This window comes from Nelumbo nucifera, chromosome 7 (genome assembly GCF_055504915.1).
Source record: "Nelumbo nucifera cultivar China Antique chromosome 7, China Antique-T2T, whole genome shotgun sequence".
NCBI classification, from domain to species: Eukaryota; Viridiplantae; Streptophyta; class Magnoliopsida; order Proteales; family Nelumbonaceae; genus Nelumbo; species Nelumbo nucifera.
In genome coordinates, this window is record NC_142655.1 from 49,748,614 (window position 1) to 49,765,554 (window position 16,941).

Below are 16,941 nucleotides of genomic sequence, written 5' to 3' on the forward strand. Positions count from 1 at the left end.
GCATGCTGACCGTGAATTGGTGCCAAATTCACGGACAGGATGTGGTTTACAGGGGGGAGAGGGCCAGTAATAGGGGGGCTGGAATTCAGAATTCTGCATTGTATGTATCCGTACTTCTCCCAACTTTTATTAGCCTAATCCCAATACAATCCAAGTACAAAGTTTTCAAGAACCAAAGTACATAGAAAGTACAAAATCTCACAAAAAGACAGCAATTAGGAGTTTTGTAGTTGTACCCAAAACTACCTGGGAACAATGTTAACAACAGGAAACATTATTATTGACTGGCCACCAAACTTATTTTGCATGATGACCTTGAGAAACTGCAGATGAGGATGCACAGTCTGTTGTTTGAAACCCTATTCTCTCCTTCTCCAAATCGTAGACAACCTCCACATTTTGCTGCTGAAAGCTCCCAAGCACACCAGCTGGGCCATAATCGCCATCATCCATGCTCTGGAACAATAAGCACTTCACCACACTGGAGTTGCTTGGAGCACCCATGGCGTAGAAGCAGTTCTCCTTAGGCAGAACTAATGTCACATTGTTCAGGAAATGAAGAGAGATTGATGGAAGAAGATGATCTACTACATAATTACTACTTTTTGAAAAAGGAACTATGTAACAAAGATCAAACCCAGTTTTCTTCTCATGTTCTATGGATCGTGGGTAGCTTATCCCCGACTGTAGCACTGAGAGGAGGTGCGAGTAGAATGGCTCTGGAAGGTGAGTGTATGTAGTGCCTGAATCCATCAAAAGACCTCCATTACCTTTCAGATCAAACTCCCTCAAGCCTGAAGGAACTTCAACTGCACTGACAGGGCCTACACTGACAGCCTCTAGTCCAACATAGTAGTAGCTAGGATACATGGGACTCCTCAACATGGGTGTAAATTGCAAATGGTCTTTGGAGGATATTGCAAGATCACCTATAATCAATGAACTAGAAACATTGGGATTGTTAGCAAACTTGAAGGGTAAGAAGCAATGAGAAAAACCCTTATGAAGTAACCCAAGCTGTGAAGGGAGGGAGAGTGCACCCCTACCAAACCCTGCAATTCCAATTGGTTCTCTATAGGTAGAGCCTACACATCCAAAACAAAAGTTTGGGATGGTTCTAGTTACATTTGGGTTACTCCCATGGACCATTAGGTTATCCCTTGTCAGGGTCCCCATGACAATCCCTCCTGCACCATAGGTGTATGAAAATGAAGGGCATGGTCTAGGGCAGGTGCCCCTCAGAAGGGTAATTAGAGAGCAACCAGCTACAGTACATGGGTCATAAGAGTTATCAGAGCTATGAATGTCAACACAGAAGGAGCTAGTGCAGAGGTCTCTAAGGGATGAAAGTGAGTGAGAAGGAGAGAAACTGGCCATCAGCTTGTAGTTTCTATAGTCATCACAGTCCATGCAATCAAAAGAGAGGTTACCGCAAGGAACCCAAGTGAGGTCACTGCCAGTATCCATATATACCTGGATGACCTGTGAGGGTGTTCCTAAACTCAAGGATATCAGATACCCATCTCTAACTCCCTTAAGTGGCTCCATCATGTCCAACATCTCCGACGGCTTCAAGTGGGCTCTGCCGGAAACCATTGGAACTGGTACTGGAGGGGAGGTTCTAGAGTGAGTCAGGCCCAGCACCAGTGAACTGGGGTTTCTGTCTTTGGCATGGGATTGACTGAACAATGTGGCTGTGAGAATGATGAAGAGAAAGAAGGCAATACCAATACTCATGGTGATGACCTCAGTTGGCGCTTTGACTCCTTGTTTGAATGATGATGGGAAAAGAATAGGCATAGGTGTGTATTTATAATGGCCATTAATGGAGACATTCAATCCAATGACTGATTCGTCGAATCAAGCTTCGTGCGGTCTGATAAAGACCACTAGACGTGCAAGCAACAGAATAATACCATGTAGAAGTAAGATATAGAAATGGGTTCTTAGTTTTCTTTTTCCTTTTTTTTAGAGAGAGAGAGAGAGAGAAGCTGTTTGCACTTTGCATGCATGAAGCTATAGCCAATCTATGAATTGAATGGTGAACGCCTGAGCAGCGACCCATAATACCAAGTAGAAGTAAGATATAGAAATGAAGAAAGGGGCCAAACTAGGTCTGCGCGTGCTTTCACTTATTCCTCAGAACTATCAAAGTTGTCGAAACAAAGATTAGAGGCTTGCATGTTTTCAGAGGACCCACATGCAGGAAGAAGCTGAGAGACTGATACTTGAACACAGTAACACGTGAAAAGTTGTGCTTTAAGTCTTGATGAGTGAATGTGTGTCACATGGTATGGCGCTGAACATATATATTTGATAATATTTGTGGAGCAATCAGGACTTGAGATTTCTGAGGGATCAAATAGATACTCCATTAAACAATCTCTGCATCAGTTTCAGACTTTCAGAGATATATATATATATATATATATGTGGTGAAACAACATTGCTATTGGCAAACTAACCTAGGCAATACTTATTAGACAAATAGATAATTGCAAATGAAGGGATATAGTAACAAAAAGTAATCAACTTCGCGTTCAATGTCTGCTCGATCGCCAGTTGATGAACTGTTGAGATTGTATGTCAAAGCAGGCTCAACTAATCATGTTCAAACTCGCTTGCTCATGAAAAGAACATTAGTGGAGCTCCCTTTTGGTCACCACAAAATTGAAGCCATCACGTGAAAGATTCTTAATTGGCTCATATACATCTTTCGCTAGCTAGATGATTAGTCTAGAAAAATGGGGTACGTAATAAAAATGAAATTTGTGGTTTCAGATCAGTCTTCTATAATTAAGCACAAGAATGGGGAATTGACTATAGTATATATTATATCACATTCATGCTTTTAAGTGTTGCTAAAGCTGCCAAATGTCAATGACCAGAATATTTTATTGGATCCATCATCATCATAATTATAGTTATTATTATTGTTGTCGTAGTTGTTGTTGTTCTTCTTCTTAAGATTTGTTTTCTCACCAAGTTTAGGTTTTCTCTATGCATATTAAACGCGACACATGTCTATAATGGAGGTGATTTCTAATGCCTCTATAATGACATTTTTGGCCATTCATCTTGGTGGAAAAAAGGAAGAATCACTATTGAGGTTTGGCACTCAAAATACATTACACATGAAACTCTCTCTCTCTCTCTCCATACAAAACTCAAGTCCTCATCCGTTGTTAACCAAGGTTTTTTTGCAAAGGCTTCTTGTAGTTTGGAAAGAAAAAGTTTTTTTATAGAGACTTCTTGTGGTTTGGCAAGCATTGCTCACCATCCATCATCTTTGTCATTGTTAACGTGGTCTAGGATGTCTATAAGGCTCAATTTGGAAGGAGTATAAATACAAATATGTAGAGTGCAAAACCTTGTATTACTAGTAAGTATGCACGTGCTTTGCATGTGACAATTCTAGATGATGATAATTATAGTAATAATATATCCAAATTTTTCTATAAAATTTATGTATTTTTTATGTTTTTTATTATTAATCAAATGCAAATTGCAAGATCCAAATCAAATTACATAAACACCTCATCCAAATATGTGATAATCAGATTAATTTGTGAAGTTTCAAGTATCATTGAAAAACCTACTTGACTAGACTCTTCTTTTTGTGGTGTTTTATCTTTTTAGTGTATATTTTTTCTTTTGTTCATTTATCAAAAAAAAAATATAAGATTTAAATAGAGGGAATTGAATGAGGTTAAAAGTAGTAGTTCAGTTTACAATTTAAATCTTACAATTAAATAGGAACTAAATTAAAAAATGAATATTTTAGTCATTGTTTTAAAAACCAGACCAGACCAAATGGTCGAACCATTTGGCCCGGGAACCAGTTAGCTCACTGGTTCTGTTTTGGCCATGAACCACTATTTTACAAAAATCGTTAAAATTATCAGAGAACTACTAATCCGAATGGTTTAACCATTAAAATGTTCAACCCAATTAGTAGTTCTTGGGTTGCCTTCAAACTAATTCCAAATTTGTTTTTTATTTTAAAATAGAAATTAGAAAATAAAAAAATGAAAAAAGAAATTTTCATATCTTGTTCGGTTATTCCCAATGGCCAAAATTAGTTAGGGTTTTTAGTTTTTTCATTTTGAATTTGAGTTTTCTCATTTCCATGCTCTTTTTAAATTGTAACAGCAAATAAATTGCAACTCCAATGAAGAAGTCGAAAAATCAATGCAAGAGAAGAGAGATTAAACACTGATCTTATATTAGATATCTGATATACACCAATGAAGATAACGATATGGGATATGAGAGAGATTCAAAGAGATGATAGAGATGTAAGAAGAGGGCAAATGGTGTTGTAGCGGTGGTGATAATGAACATGGAGATAACCACTGGTGAAAGTTCCTTCTTCTTCTTCCTTTTTCTCATTGCTCGGCTTTAACCAGCCACCTCCTTCTCAAAGTCTCACACTCCCTTCTCATAATAATGTATATATATGATGAACTTTAACCTAATCCTAATCTAATGGTCAAAATAAAAAGTTAAATTATATTTTACATCTTATTGGTTTGACCCCTCTCAAACTGGATGGCTGAACCGTAGACCCAGAAATCAGAAACCATAGGGGTTCCATTTTCGGGTCGGTTTTTAAAACATTGATTTTAGTCATAAGAAAGTTCAACAATATTATTCATATTTTTAATAGTAGTATAAATATAGAATTATTGATGTATTCAATTTTTTCTATATTTTTTGTATTTTTGTGTATAAAAATAATTCTAATATGTCACACTTACTTTTTGTTTAATATGATAAATATATGATATTATACATGTGCTCAAATGCTTTTTTCACAAATTTTATGTAATTTTTTCCATTTTTGTATTTTTATATTTCATTAACTTTTATTATTTATTTATGATATTAAAGGTTAAAACATTTAACCCAAAAGTTTAACTATTTATTATTAATTTTTATATTTCTTTTTTAGTCAATTCTAAATTATGTATTTCATTTTTGTGTTCGACTATGATATGGAGAATATATGATATCTGAAAAACTTTTGACCAATCAACTAGAATCATAAACATGGTAGCCAATTAGGTGTTATTTATTAGAATTCATCATGGGTGGGTTTTGATTGGTCAAAACTCCTCCCATACCATGTCTTTCCTGCATCATAGATTTTTCCTTCATTTTTATTATCAATAAAAATAATTCTTCTTTATTACACTTATTGTTTTAATTTGATTAATAAAAATATCATAATTGTGTCTAATTTTTTTATATTTTTTGTAATTTTCTATATTTATTTCTATTTTAAAAATTATATTATCTAACTATGACTTCATAGGTTGATCATTTTTATTCGGATGGTTGAATTTCTTACGCTACAAGAAAATTGACCTTTGGCAACAATCAAAAATCGTTCCCAATATAGGAAAAACTGTTGCCTAATATTTTAGTTACAACTGAACAAGTTGTGGCTAGTGAAGCCGTTGTTAAAAGTTTTTAACAACAATCAATTGTTGCAAAATATACCAATTGTTGGCAGCAATAGTTTTTTACCACAACCAAATGTTTTGTTTTAGCAACAATTAATAAAAATCGTTGTCCATATAATTTTTTAGCTACAACTGCTTAAATGTTGCTCAATGGTACCTTCGACGACAATCATACTAGCTGATGTTAATTATAAATTTGCAACAGTTGAAAATTTGTCTCTAATTAGCATCTTAAGCAACAACCCTTTTGTTGAATAGGAAACAATCAAACAATTGTTGCCCCAAAGTTTCATATACAACAATCACGTTAATTGTTGTCGATTTACAATTGGCAACAACTGGACGATTGTTTCTTATGCTTATTTATGACATCTGTTTTTCCAAACTATTATTGAAGTAGCAACAATCAAGCAATTGTTACCTTAACTGTTGCCAACTATCATTTTAATTGTTGATATTTAATTTAATAAATTGTCGCAAATATTGTAATAATTATCATGTAAAATGTCAATTGGTTTTGTACATTAATGGCTGCTTATATAAAGAAATTAGAGAATATTTAAAGAAAAAAGCAATTCTGTTGAAGAAATCACTAGGAGAACAATTGGTTTTGTACATTAATGGCTGGCTGTGATAGATTTATTTAAGCACATCTCCCACCAAATTTTTTTTTTTGAGTCTGCTACTTTCTTTTTGTGATACTTGCTAGAAAGTTTTGACTGTGGTTGTGCAAGCAAAGATAGTTTTCACTGTGGTTGTGCAAGCAAAGATAGTTATAGCAAAAGAATTGAAAGTGTTGCACTAGAATTTTCTGGATGTTCTATAGTAGGAATCCTTTATATGGTAGTTGGTCCTTCTTTAGCAAGAAGATTAGAGATTTAGAGCCTTTTTTGGTAGGAGATCTAGAGCTCTCTTTAGCAGGAAGGCTAGAGCTCTCTTTGGTAAGAGGGGAAGAGCTAGGGTTGGTCAACTCCTCAATATGCCCCCTCAAGCGAAAGTGGGCTGGAAGCACACGAAGCTTGGACCGAAGCCACTCAAACCGGTGAGAGGAGAGTGGCTTAGTGAGAATATCAGCAAGTTGATCCTGTGTGGGAAGGAACCGCACGATCAGAGATTTCTTAACAATAAGATCTCGAAGGAAATGAAAATCAACCTCAATATGTTTAGTATGGGCCAGAAAAATGGGATGAGCTGCAAAATACATGGCCCCAATATTGTCACAGCAAGGAATCGGTGGAGACTGGATTTTGACCCCCCAGATCAGAAAGAAAAAAATTTAGCTATAAGAGCTTCGTGGTTGCATTAGCTAGAGCTCAAAATTCAACCTCAGTACTAGATCGAGCACTAGTTGGTTGTTTCTTAACACTCCACGAGATCAAGTGAGAGCCAAGAGAGATGCTATATTTGCCAGTAGATCGTCTGTTATAAGGACAGTCGGTCCAATCAGCACCCGACTAAGCAGTCAATGTCTCCGATATGTGAGCCGAGAAAAATAAGCCAGTGTCAATGGTACGTTTTAGATACCATAGAATATGTTTAACTGCTCCCCAATGCTCAATAGTAGGAGCATGTAAAAATTAACAGACTTTATTAACCACAAAGGTAACATCCGGTCGAGTAAGAGTGGCATACTGAAGTGCACCGACAATGCTCCAATGCTGAGTGGGATCATAGAGTAATTCGCCATCAAACCTAGAGAGACAAGAGGAGGTGGCCAGCGGACTAGAAACCGATTTGGCTGCAACAAGATTAGTCTTTAGTAGAGATCCAATATGTACTTGCACTGAGAGAGAATCAACCATGTGGCATCACAGTGAGACTCAACACAAAGAAAGTAGTGCAACGACCCCAAATCTTTCATGGCAAAAGTTTGAGACAAACTGCTAATAAAAGAAGAACCAGTAATAATAATATCATCAACATAAACAAGGATATAGATGATGATCTGATCTTGACTATAGATAAATAAAGAAGGGTCACATTGGGAACCACGAAAGCCAAGATCATATAATCTATTACTTAAACAAGAAAACCAAGCCTGGGGGGCCTGATTGAGGCCATAGAGGACTTTATGAAGTTTGTGAACATGATGGGGATACTTTCTATCCTCAAACCCTTTTGGCATATGCATATAGATAGTTTCAGTAATAAACCCATTAAAAAAAGGCATTATGTACGCCCAATTGGTGAATGCCTCATCCACAAGAAACTACTAGTGAAAGAACAGTGCACATAGTTGTCGGTTTGACCACAAGACTGAAAGTCTCAGTGAAGTCGACTCTTGGAACTTGAGTGAAACCTTGAACGACAAGACGAGCCTTGTAACAATCAATGAAGCCATCAAGGTGTCGTTTGATCTTGAAAACCCACTTGGACCCAACTACGTTCATAGAGGTATCATAGGGAACCATTCCCAAGTACCGTTCTAAAGTAAGGTATGGAATTCAGTATCTATAGCAGAACGCCAATGAGGGGACTTAGCAGCCTGCCCGTAGGAAGAGGGCTTCTCTTCATGAGTCGTAACATCATGAAGTGGAACAGCCAGAAGAGGATGATAAGTATTTGATAAAGCTTGAACCGATTTGAATGCCATTGATCTTGTTGTCATAGAATGAGTGCGAGTAGGGGGTCCCACAAGGGTTGTATCAAGTAGTTCTTGGACAGGTCTGGTGCGCCAAACTGGTAAAGGATCATCATTGATGGAAGCTTCCTATTCTAGTTCAGAGGAAGAAGTAGTAGATTCCTCTTTAGTAATAGACATAAATGGCAAGGAAGCAGGAGATACCTCAAGAGTAGGAGTAGTAGGAGCTAGACATGTGTCAGCATTAATGATACCCAAAGAAGGGAGGGTAACACCAGTGGGAGCAGCAAGGTTGGAAGGGGGCGACGACTGCACAAGTCCAGGAAAGGAATGTTCATCAAAAACAACATTTCGAGCAATGATCTCCTTGCTGGTAATAGGGTTATAACAACGGTACCCTTTATGATTGTTGTTGTAGCCAATAAAAATACGAGCATATCGAAAATCCATCTTGTGCAAATTATACGACAAAAGAAGAGGAAAACATTTGCAGCCAAATACTTATAACATAGAGTAATCAGGAGGTTTGCCAAATAACTTCTCATAAGGAGAGAGATTAGCAAGACCCATAATCGGTAGTTGATTAATAAGGAAGACAACAGTTTCAGCAGCATCGGCCCAGAAGGACTGAGGGAGAGAAGAGGGCGCTAGTAGAGATAACGTGGACTCAATAATGTGTCGATATTTGCATTCAACACTACCATTCTGTTCAAGCGTATGAGGACAACTGAAATGGTGAATAATACCGGCATTGTCGAGATAGCGAGAAAGAGAGCAAAATATTCCACCCCAGTCACTCTGAAACATCTTCATTTTTGTAGAAAATAGATTCTCAATATGATTCTTGAATTTAAGAAACATATTAAACACATCCGACTTTCTCTCGAGAGGAAAAATCCATGAAAATTTTGAATATGCATCCATAAATAAAACATAATATCGGAACCCTTTATTAGATAAAATTGGGGTAGGTCCCTATACATCAGAAAATACTAATTCAAGAGGAGAAGAAAAATATGTATTTGAAGATGGTAAGCTCAAACGATGGGCTTTGCCCATCCGACAAGCTTCACATACAAAGGATGACTAAAAGATCTAGAATAAAGTAAACTAAATTTAAAAATAATGTTTTTCACAACTCTTAAGGAGGCATGACCAAGTCGTTGATGCCATTCTGCCAAGGAGGTTTTCTCACCAATAAAAGCTTTCAAGTTTTTTGTCTTGTGTTGAACTGCTCCAGGAAACTGATAGAGTCCATCTCTATTGGGTCCTCTGAATAGAATTCTCCTCGTATGGTCCTTCAAGACAAAGAAATCTGGATGAAATTCAAAAATTAGATTGTTATCCTTAGTAAATTTACTTACAAAGAGCAAACCCTTAGTAAGAGAAGGAAGATGAAAAATATTCTTCAAAGTAAACTAATTATCATTGCAAACTAGTGAAGCCAACCCTGTATTATTTATAGTCAAACCTATGCCATTACCAATCTTGACTTGATCAGAACCTCGGTATTTGGATCAAACTTGTAGGTTGCCAGCATCTGGTGTCATATGATGAGTGAAGCCACTGTCCGGATACCAGATTGGATCAAATCCAGATCTAGACGTAGAGCCATTGTGAGGCACACTACTGTGAAAAGTTACAGGATCTACTAGATGTGAGTTGCTTTCTCCTTGATATGACAAATTGAACTGTTTGTAACACTTTAGTGCACCATGGCCTGGTTTGTTACACATTTGACAGATAATACTATTTCCTTTGTCACGACCTTGTCCACGGCCTGAGGGCTGACCTCCATGCCCCTGCCTTTACCACAATTATTGCCACCCCTATTTTGATTATATGAGTTCTAAGAGGTTTAAAAGTTATTAGTAACATTTTTATTATTCATGGCAACATTCGCATTAGGATTTTCACTAGAAAAATTATATTGCAAAAGACAGGATTCATGACTCAAAAGTAACCCAAGGACATCACTAATAATGAGTTGATCTGCATCAGTTCGATTTGTGATGGCTGTAATAAGAATTCATACTCACTTCCCAAACTAGATAAAACGTATAGAACCAGATCCTCTTTTGCTATTGGTTTTAAAACTGCAGAAAGGTTATCTGCGATAGTTTTGGCTTTCTGGACATACTCACTGATGGAGAGATTTCCTTTCTTCAGGTTCTGAAGTTGGCGCCTAAGTTGTAGCACCCTTTATCGAGAATGAGAGGAGAATGATCTTTCGAGAGCACTCTAGACTTTGGCAGTTGTAGAAAGACCAACAACTTGTACCAAGACTCCCTCAGTTAGAGAGGCAACAAGCCAGCTAAGGACTAATTTATCTAACTGAACCCAGGTAGTGAAGTCCGGATTCAAAATCTGCCTACTGTTGTCACTGGGATTTGGTATTTCTTCTAGTGGAGGCTTGGCTGATCCATCAATCAGCCCCATTAGCTTGTGAGCTCGAAGTACTAGAAGCAACTAAGCTTTCTAGAGAAGAAAATTATCACCATTAAGTTTGATGGTCAGATAATGAGAGATGTTGGGAATTGAGTTGATGGTCATGGGTAGAGAAGCAGTTTGGGAAAAGGTTGAGCTCGAGCTCATTGCTTCAGAAGCAAAGGTATTGTAGGCCATAGGCTTACCAAGTTAAAGTGAATAAAAGAGTAATCTTCAAAGAATGGGTCGAATTTCACTTAATTGAATAATTGTACAAGGCTGAATATATATACAAAAATAATAAAGAATAAATTGGAAACAATTACAAGAATAGAAACAAAGAAATAAAGAAAGGAGCTTCTATAGGAAACTTCCTAAGAAAAGAGTTTCCTTTTTGCTTTGATTGATCTCTCTATAGTAGGAATCCTTTGTATGGTAGATTGTCCTTCTTTAGTAGGAAGATTAGAGCCTTCTTTGGTAGGAGATCTAGAGCTCTCTTTGGTAAGAGTTCTAGAGCTCTCTTTAACCGGAAGGCTAGATCTTTCTTTGGTAAGAGGGGAAGAGCTAGAGTTGGTCGACATAGGGTTGGTCAACTCCTCAGTACAAAGAACCATTCAACCTAAAAGCTTAAGATGTTAGGTGAGAATATAAAAGCTATGTTTTGATTTTGGGAAATTGTCTAATTACTATCGATAGATAAGAGTGCTTTTGCTGTAATCACCACCATCCCCCCCTCCCCTTATTCTGAGAAAGTTCTTTTCTTGCAAAACCACAAGATTGGATAGCGAGGAAGCATAGAGGAACAACCATTAAACAAATATTACTTTAAAATTAATAAGAATATAGAATTACTGGAAGTTTGGGACGAAATGCTAAAAAGAAGGGAAACACATTTTCTAGCCACGAAAAATTACAGTTCTATTGTAGTTTGAAATTTTATATCAATAAGGGAAATTTATAAAAAGTTTCTTGTTTTTGATTTTTTTTTAAGAGGGAATGGACCTTTACATGGTAACAAGCTGTTGAAGGTCCAAGTTCAAAAGAAAAGAGAAAGATGTACAGAACAACTAGTGGGGGCTGGGGTTTACTTCAGTTGTCTAGAATGACTTCGTAACAATACCCTAGCGAGTGGAGCCCCCAAGTATTTTGGTGTGGCCTGTAGTCTTTAAATAGTTAAAGGACTTAAATTCTTAGTTCTATAATTTGATTTGGGGTCATTTATTAAAACACCCCTTATAGTTTTATGGATTTATAAAACCTACCTTATAGTTTATGTTTTACTAAAACACCCCCTGAAGTTCGCAATCAATTTACTTAATCGATCTTCCACTTGATAATAGTGGAAAATGACAGTTTTGACCTTAATGTTCATTTAAATAAATTTAATCAAAAAAATAAGAATTAAAATACCATTTTTGCTACTAGTAAGATATGAGCAACTGCTCTATTTGGTCAATTTTGTTTTTGTACAAAATAGTGTTAGGGGTCATTTTGGAATAAACATTCATGAGCCCATGCCCTTGAACATTTTCCATTAAGCTTAGGTGATCATATTACCATTTTCATATTAAAAACAAACACTTCTTAGTGAAAGGTTGATTAAGTTAGAGGTGTAAATCGGGCCATGCTGGGTCGGCATGGCACGGCCCGGGTGCAACCCGTGCAAAGTGCAGGCCGAGTTGGGTCGTGCTTTCCTCCCTTGGGATACCTCGAGGGTCAGACCAGCACGGCCCACGACCCGAGCCCGTGTAGGCCCATGCCAGTCCAGGTCATGCCGCGGGTTTGGGTCAAGCAAGCTGCGGACCTAGCCCATGTCAAGTTGGGCTACGGGCCGGGCCTTGGGCCTAGACCTAACCAGGCCAAACTTTTTTTTTGTTTTTTTTTGACATTTTGCTTTTTTTTTGCTACTTAATACTTCACTTTCCTTAATTCAATGATTCCTTTGAGCTTTGGGAACAAATTGGAAAAATAAAAAAAATCTAACAAATAAATTAAATAAAATACTTAAATACTTAACAAAATACAAAATTGACAACAAATTGGAAAAAAAATAGGAATTTTATTTCTTGAATTTGATCAATACAATGGTCAGTGGACAATGGATGAATGAAATATAGAAAATGGAATAAAATATAATACAATTATAAATTGAAAATAAAAACTTACATTGTTAAAAAATAACAACTAATTTAAATAAGATTAAAAAATTACAATAATTTTAAAAATTGAAATGAAATTACAAAAATTGAAATAATAAAATATTGAGTATACAAAAATTAAAAATTATTGGCTTCACCATTTTTCTTCAAGTTCCACCTCCACCTGCATCTTCATCTAATCATCTCCTTGATTCTCATCATCTACTTTAGGTGAAACATCAGGTGTAATGTCATGCCCTCCTTTGTCTTGTAATCTATCATCAACATCCAACCAATCTTTAAGGTAAGATGCACATCTCCAGACTTTCATCACTCATACAACTTCTCTTGTTGTCTAGCACCCTACTACATACACTAAAACAACACTCCGAAAGAATTGTAAACACCGAAGGGATTAGTAGATTGCGTGCCATGGCGACAAGGACTGGATAGTTTTTTTCATGTCCCCTCCATCAGGATAAAATATCAAAATTATCCCATCCCTCACTATGTGAATCAGTTAAAGTAGAAAAGTTGCTTATAAATAAAAGTTAAGTTCAGTAAATGAACTTGTCAATCAACTTCTAGTAGATTTCTGCCTCTCTTATGTATTAGAGATCGAATTTTGTCTTTTCCACTACTGGAACTAGTTGTTTCAAAAGTGGAACTTGCACCTGTACAAGATTTCTCATACCCTACAACTTGAGAAACATACAAACTATACATTTCAAATAATAAACTATTAACTTTGTCTATTTTATTTCCAATTTCAATATTTATATTTTCACAATATGATTCAATTAAAATTTATAAACTATCTTTACTAATTCTATGATCTAATATTATAGCTAAGAAATAAAAGGGGAGAAATTTTCTCCCAATATTTTTTAAATTTATTTTCCATTATTTCAATAATACTTTGAAATTGTGGATTTTTCCTATATATTGCAAAACATTCACTAATTATAAATAATCGATTAACTAAAAGACAACTAGTTGAATAATAAACACCTAAAAATTTATTAGTTACATTACAAAAAATTTGTAAAAAATCTTTTATACAAATTGTCATTTCACAATCTTCCTCAAGTATAGGATCATGTGGCATTAATTTTTGCATTATAAAAATCACTAAGAATTTATTTGTATGTAATACAACTTTCTAACATAGAATAGGTAGAATTTCATCTATGTTGAACATCTAATACAAAATGTTTATATTTTAAACCAAAATTTTGACATAAATATTTAAATTCTTGTTTTCTTGCTCCATAACATTTAATATATATTATACAATTTCTAATTTTAGAAATATGATAAGAAATAATATTCAAAGCACCTTGAATACATAAATTTAAGATGTGACATGCACATCTAATGTGAAATAATTTACCATTTAAACATGGTTTTAATTGAGATTTTAAAATATTTATTATTGAATCATTATTACTAGCATTATCAAAACTAATAGAAAAAAAGTTTATTTTCAATTCCATAAATATGTAAAGTATTTAAAATACTTGCAGCAATAATTGCACCAGTATGTGGCCATTCAAGCCTAGTAAAACTTAAAATTATTTTATTAAAAGTCATTTTTCATCAATAAAATGATTGGTAATACAAATATAACTTATGTTAAATCTAAATGCTCAAATATCAGAAGTAATTGCAATTTTAGAATTAAGATTTGATAACATAGAAATTAATTTTTTTTTATATGAATAAAAAAATTTTAAAGCATCTGTTCTAATAGTATTTCTAGAAACATTTTAAAATTGTGGATTTATAGATCTATGTGAAAATTTTCAAGTTTAGTATATTTGACTAATAAAAATAGATGTTCAGCATACACAATGTATTTTGCTAATTCTTGCCTCATTTTTTTTAGGAATGTTTAAAAGTACCAAAAATCTCACTTCCTATTTGTGCTTGTGATGTTTCTTTTCCTTCTTCTTCTTTCATCAAATGGTGCTTCAAACATCTGCCCAAGTGGCTAGTACCACCACTACTACTATAGCTAAAGTTGCTCCTACACTTTTGACAAATGACTTTCTTTCCCTTCCCAAACCTTCTCTATTTTAAATATTGTCGAAATTGGGCTAATCAACTTAGGGGTGGGAACATCGGCAATATCTGTAGCATTTATATTGAAGTTAACACTATCATATTGCAACTGAACATCGACATCATCGACATCGACCACATTGGGGATTTGGTGTCGAGAGCGAGAAGAGAAACCAACCACTTTTTTAATTATAAAAAAATAAAAAATTAATTTAATTGCACTTACTCGACTTGCTGGTTCTGAATCTTAACTTGATTTCAATGGTTGAAGCCTCCAAGTTTCCCAAATTGCTAACTTGAGATATTTGAGCAAGTCTTCTTCTTGTTGAAATTTGAATCAAGTTGAGAATTGGAGAGTAGAGAGAGTATGAGAATATAATGTATGAGAAGAGATTGAGATTTGAGAGAGTACAAGAGAGTATGAGAATTAGTGTGATGAGAATGGTGGAGGATAAGGCTATATATAGGAATTGAAAATAATTTAATTCCCTAAAATACCCTAAAAACTAGTTGTTTTTAGTTGTTAAGAGGGGTATTTTGGTCATTATAAAGTTATTTATCACTTTACCTAAATATCCCCCTAAACTAGTTGTTATATAGTTGTTGGGGGCATTATTGTCATTTTATCTCCCCTCAAAGCCAAAATACATAAATACCCCCCTATATAAAAAGTTAACTAGCCATTGGGGGTCTCTAATGGCTAGTTTTTTTGGGTAGGCCGAGCGCGGCCCGTTACGGGCTGGGCCATGCCATGAGCAGCATGGCACGACATTGCAGCCGTGCTGGCTTGGCCCGCCAACCTGAAACCCTAGTCCCAACATGGCCCATATAGTCATGTCAAGCCAGATCAAAATCGTGTTGGGCTGCGGGCGGCACGGCCCAAATTACACCTCTAGATTAAGTAAATAGATTGCAAACTATGGGGACGTAACATGAATTCCATCTGCTTTGAGGGAGAATAAGCCCTCTAAGAAGATAACTTTCAATTAACAAGGATAATTCTCATAACAATCTGGAAATCAGCTTCAATGCTCACATGACCGTGCTTACACCATTCTCACAGTCCCTTGCAGCCTTGTATTGGGAATATCTCCTCATGAAAAAAAAGCATGCAAGTACAGAGATATTCCAAATGCAAGGCAGCAAATGAGCACTGAAGCTGATCTCAATAATCTGATTAAGAGAAGAATTACAACTTAAATAGACCACTTAATGACCCATCGTTACAACCATCTCCTAAATACTTGGCCTGACCCTGATACGTGTTCCAAATCAATGCACCATTGCACCCATTCTCTACATAACTACCCACTATGGACCCAATTAATTGATTCAACTTGGACACATTGAATGGACTCTAAAACACTTAGTTGGCAGACGTGTGGCTGCCCATTTAGTTGCTAGACGAGGTTTATCTCTGTCTAGACTTTTTACTTGGTCTTCTATTCCAGTTTTTTTATGTAATACTGTTGAAATAGACTTTTTGTCGAACTAATGGAATTCTGCCTACGGGCTTCTTTCAAAAAAAAAAAAGACACTTCAATCTCAAGCACCTTCTAATTACTGGATAGATGGACCCACCAACAAACATGTGACATCATCTGTCTCCATTTCATTCTGCTTTAATTTTAACCTTGTTTATTCTCTTCCCTTTTGTTCTCCTATATCTTCTCTAACAAACTCAGTTGATTATGTCCTCTGCTATATAATTTAGATGCAAATCCTTGTGATCATTAGACAAAGTTGTCCTTCCCTCTAAATTGGTGAGGTGCTGGAAGTTTCAGATTTTGCTAACCATTTTTACAATTTTACTTTTTGTCTTTCGCTAACTAAAGCAAAATTATCCAGCCTTTCTTTTAGTAGCCGGCCCTCGGCCCCTGTACCGTCCAGCTATCCAACGGATTCTTACACCTGACAGGCCAAGATTTTATCATTACACCAAGTAATAGGCCCCTAATTGGGTCTCCTACACCTGTCTAATTACACGCTTGTAATTTCTCAACAGTGAACGAAAAGCCAAGCCGTGTATTTAGATATGTGCCCGCTTTACAAAGGTAGACCAAGATATGTTTAGTACTCATTGGTCAACAGCCCAGCATTTCTTCAAACATCCAGCAGCAGCTTATTTCATGAAAAAAATTGAAGCAAAAAAGCTGGACCGATGGAGGAATTCAAACAAACAGGTGGCCAACAGTCACTATTATTCTGGATAGCTTTGGTCATTGTGATGCAGATCCCTGCACTCTTTGGAACACTTTAGCAG

General features: G+C 35.8%; 1 protein-coding gene across 1 annotated transcript; it reads right to left on the reverse strand.

The window, feature by feature from the left end:
- Nucleotides 1-297: 297 nt before the first annotated feature.
- LOC104608149 (Eukaryotic aspartyl protease family protein) lies at nucleotides 298-1,560 on the reverse strand. The gene has a single exon (XM_010274042.3). It carries the CDS (start codon nucleotides 1,558-1,560, stop codon nucleotides 298-300), a length of 1,263 nt encoding a protein of 420 aa, XP_010272344.2.
- Between the last annotated feature and the right edge of the window lie 15,381 nt (nucleotides 1,561-16,941).

Coding starts and splice junctions, on each gene's coding strand:
- LOC104608149 (XM_010274042.3), bottom strand. CDS start 1,560: ATGTTGGACATGATGGAGCCACTTAAGGGAGTTAGAGATGGGTATCTG.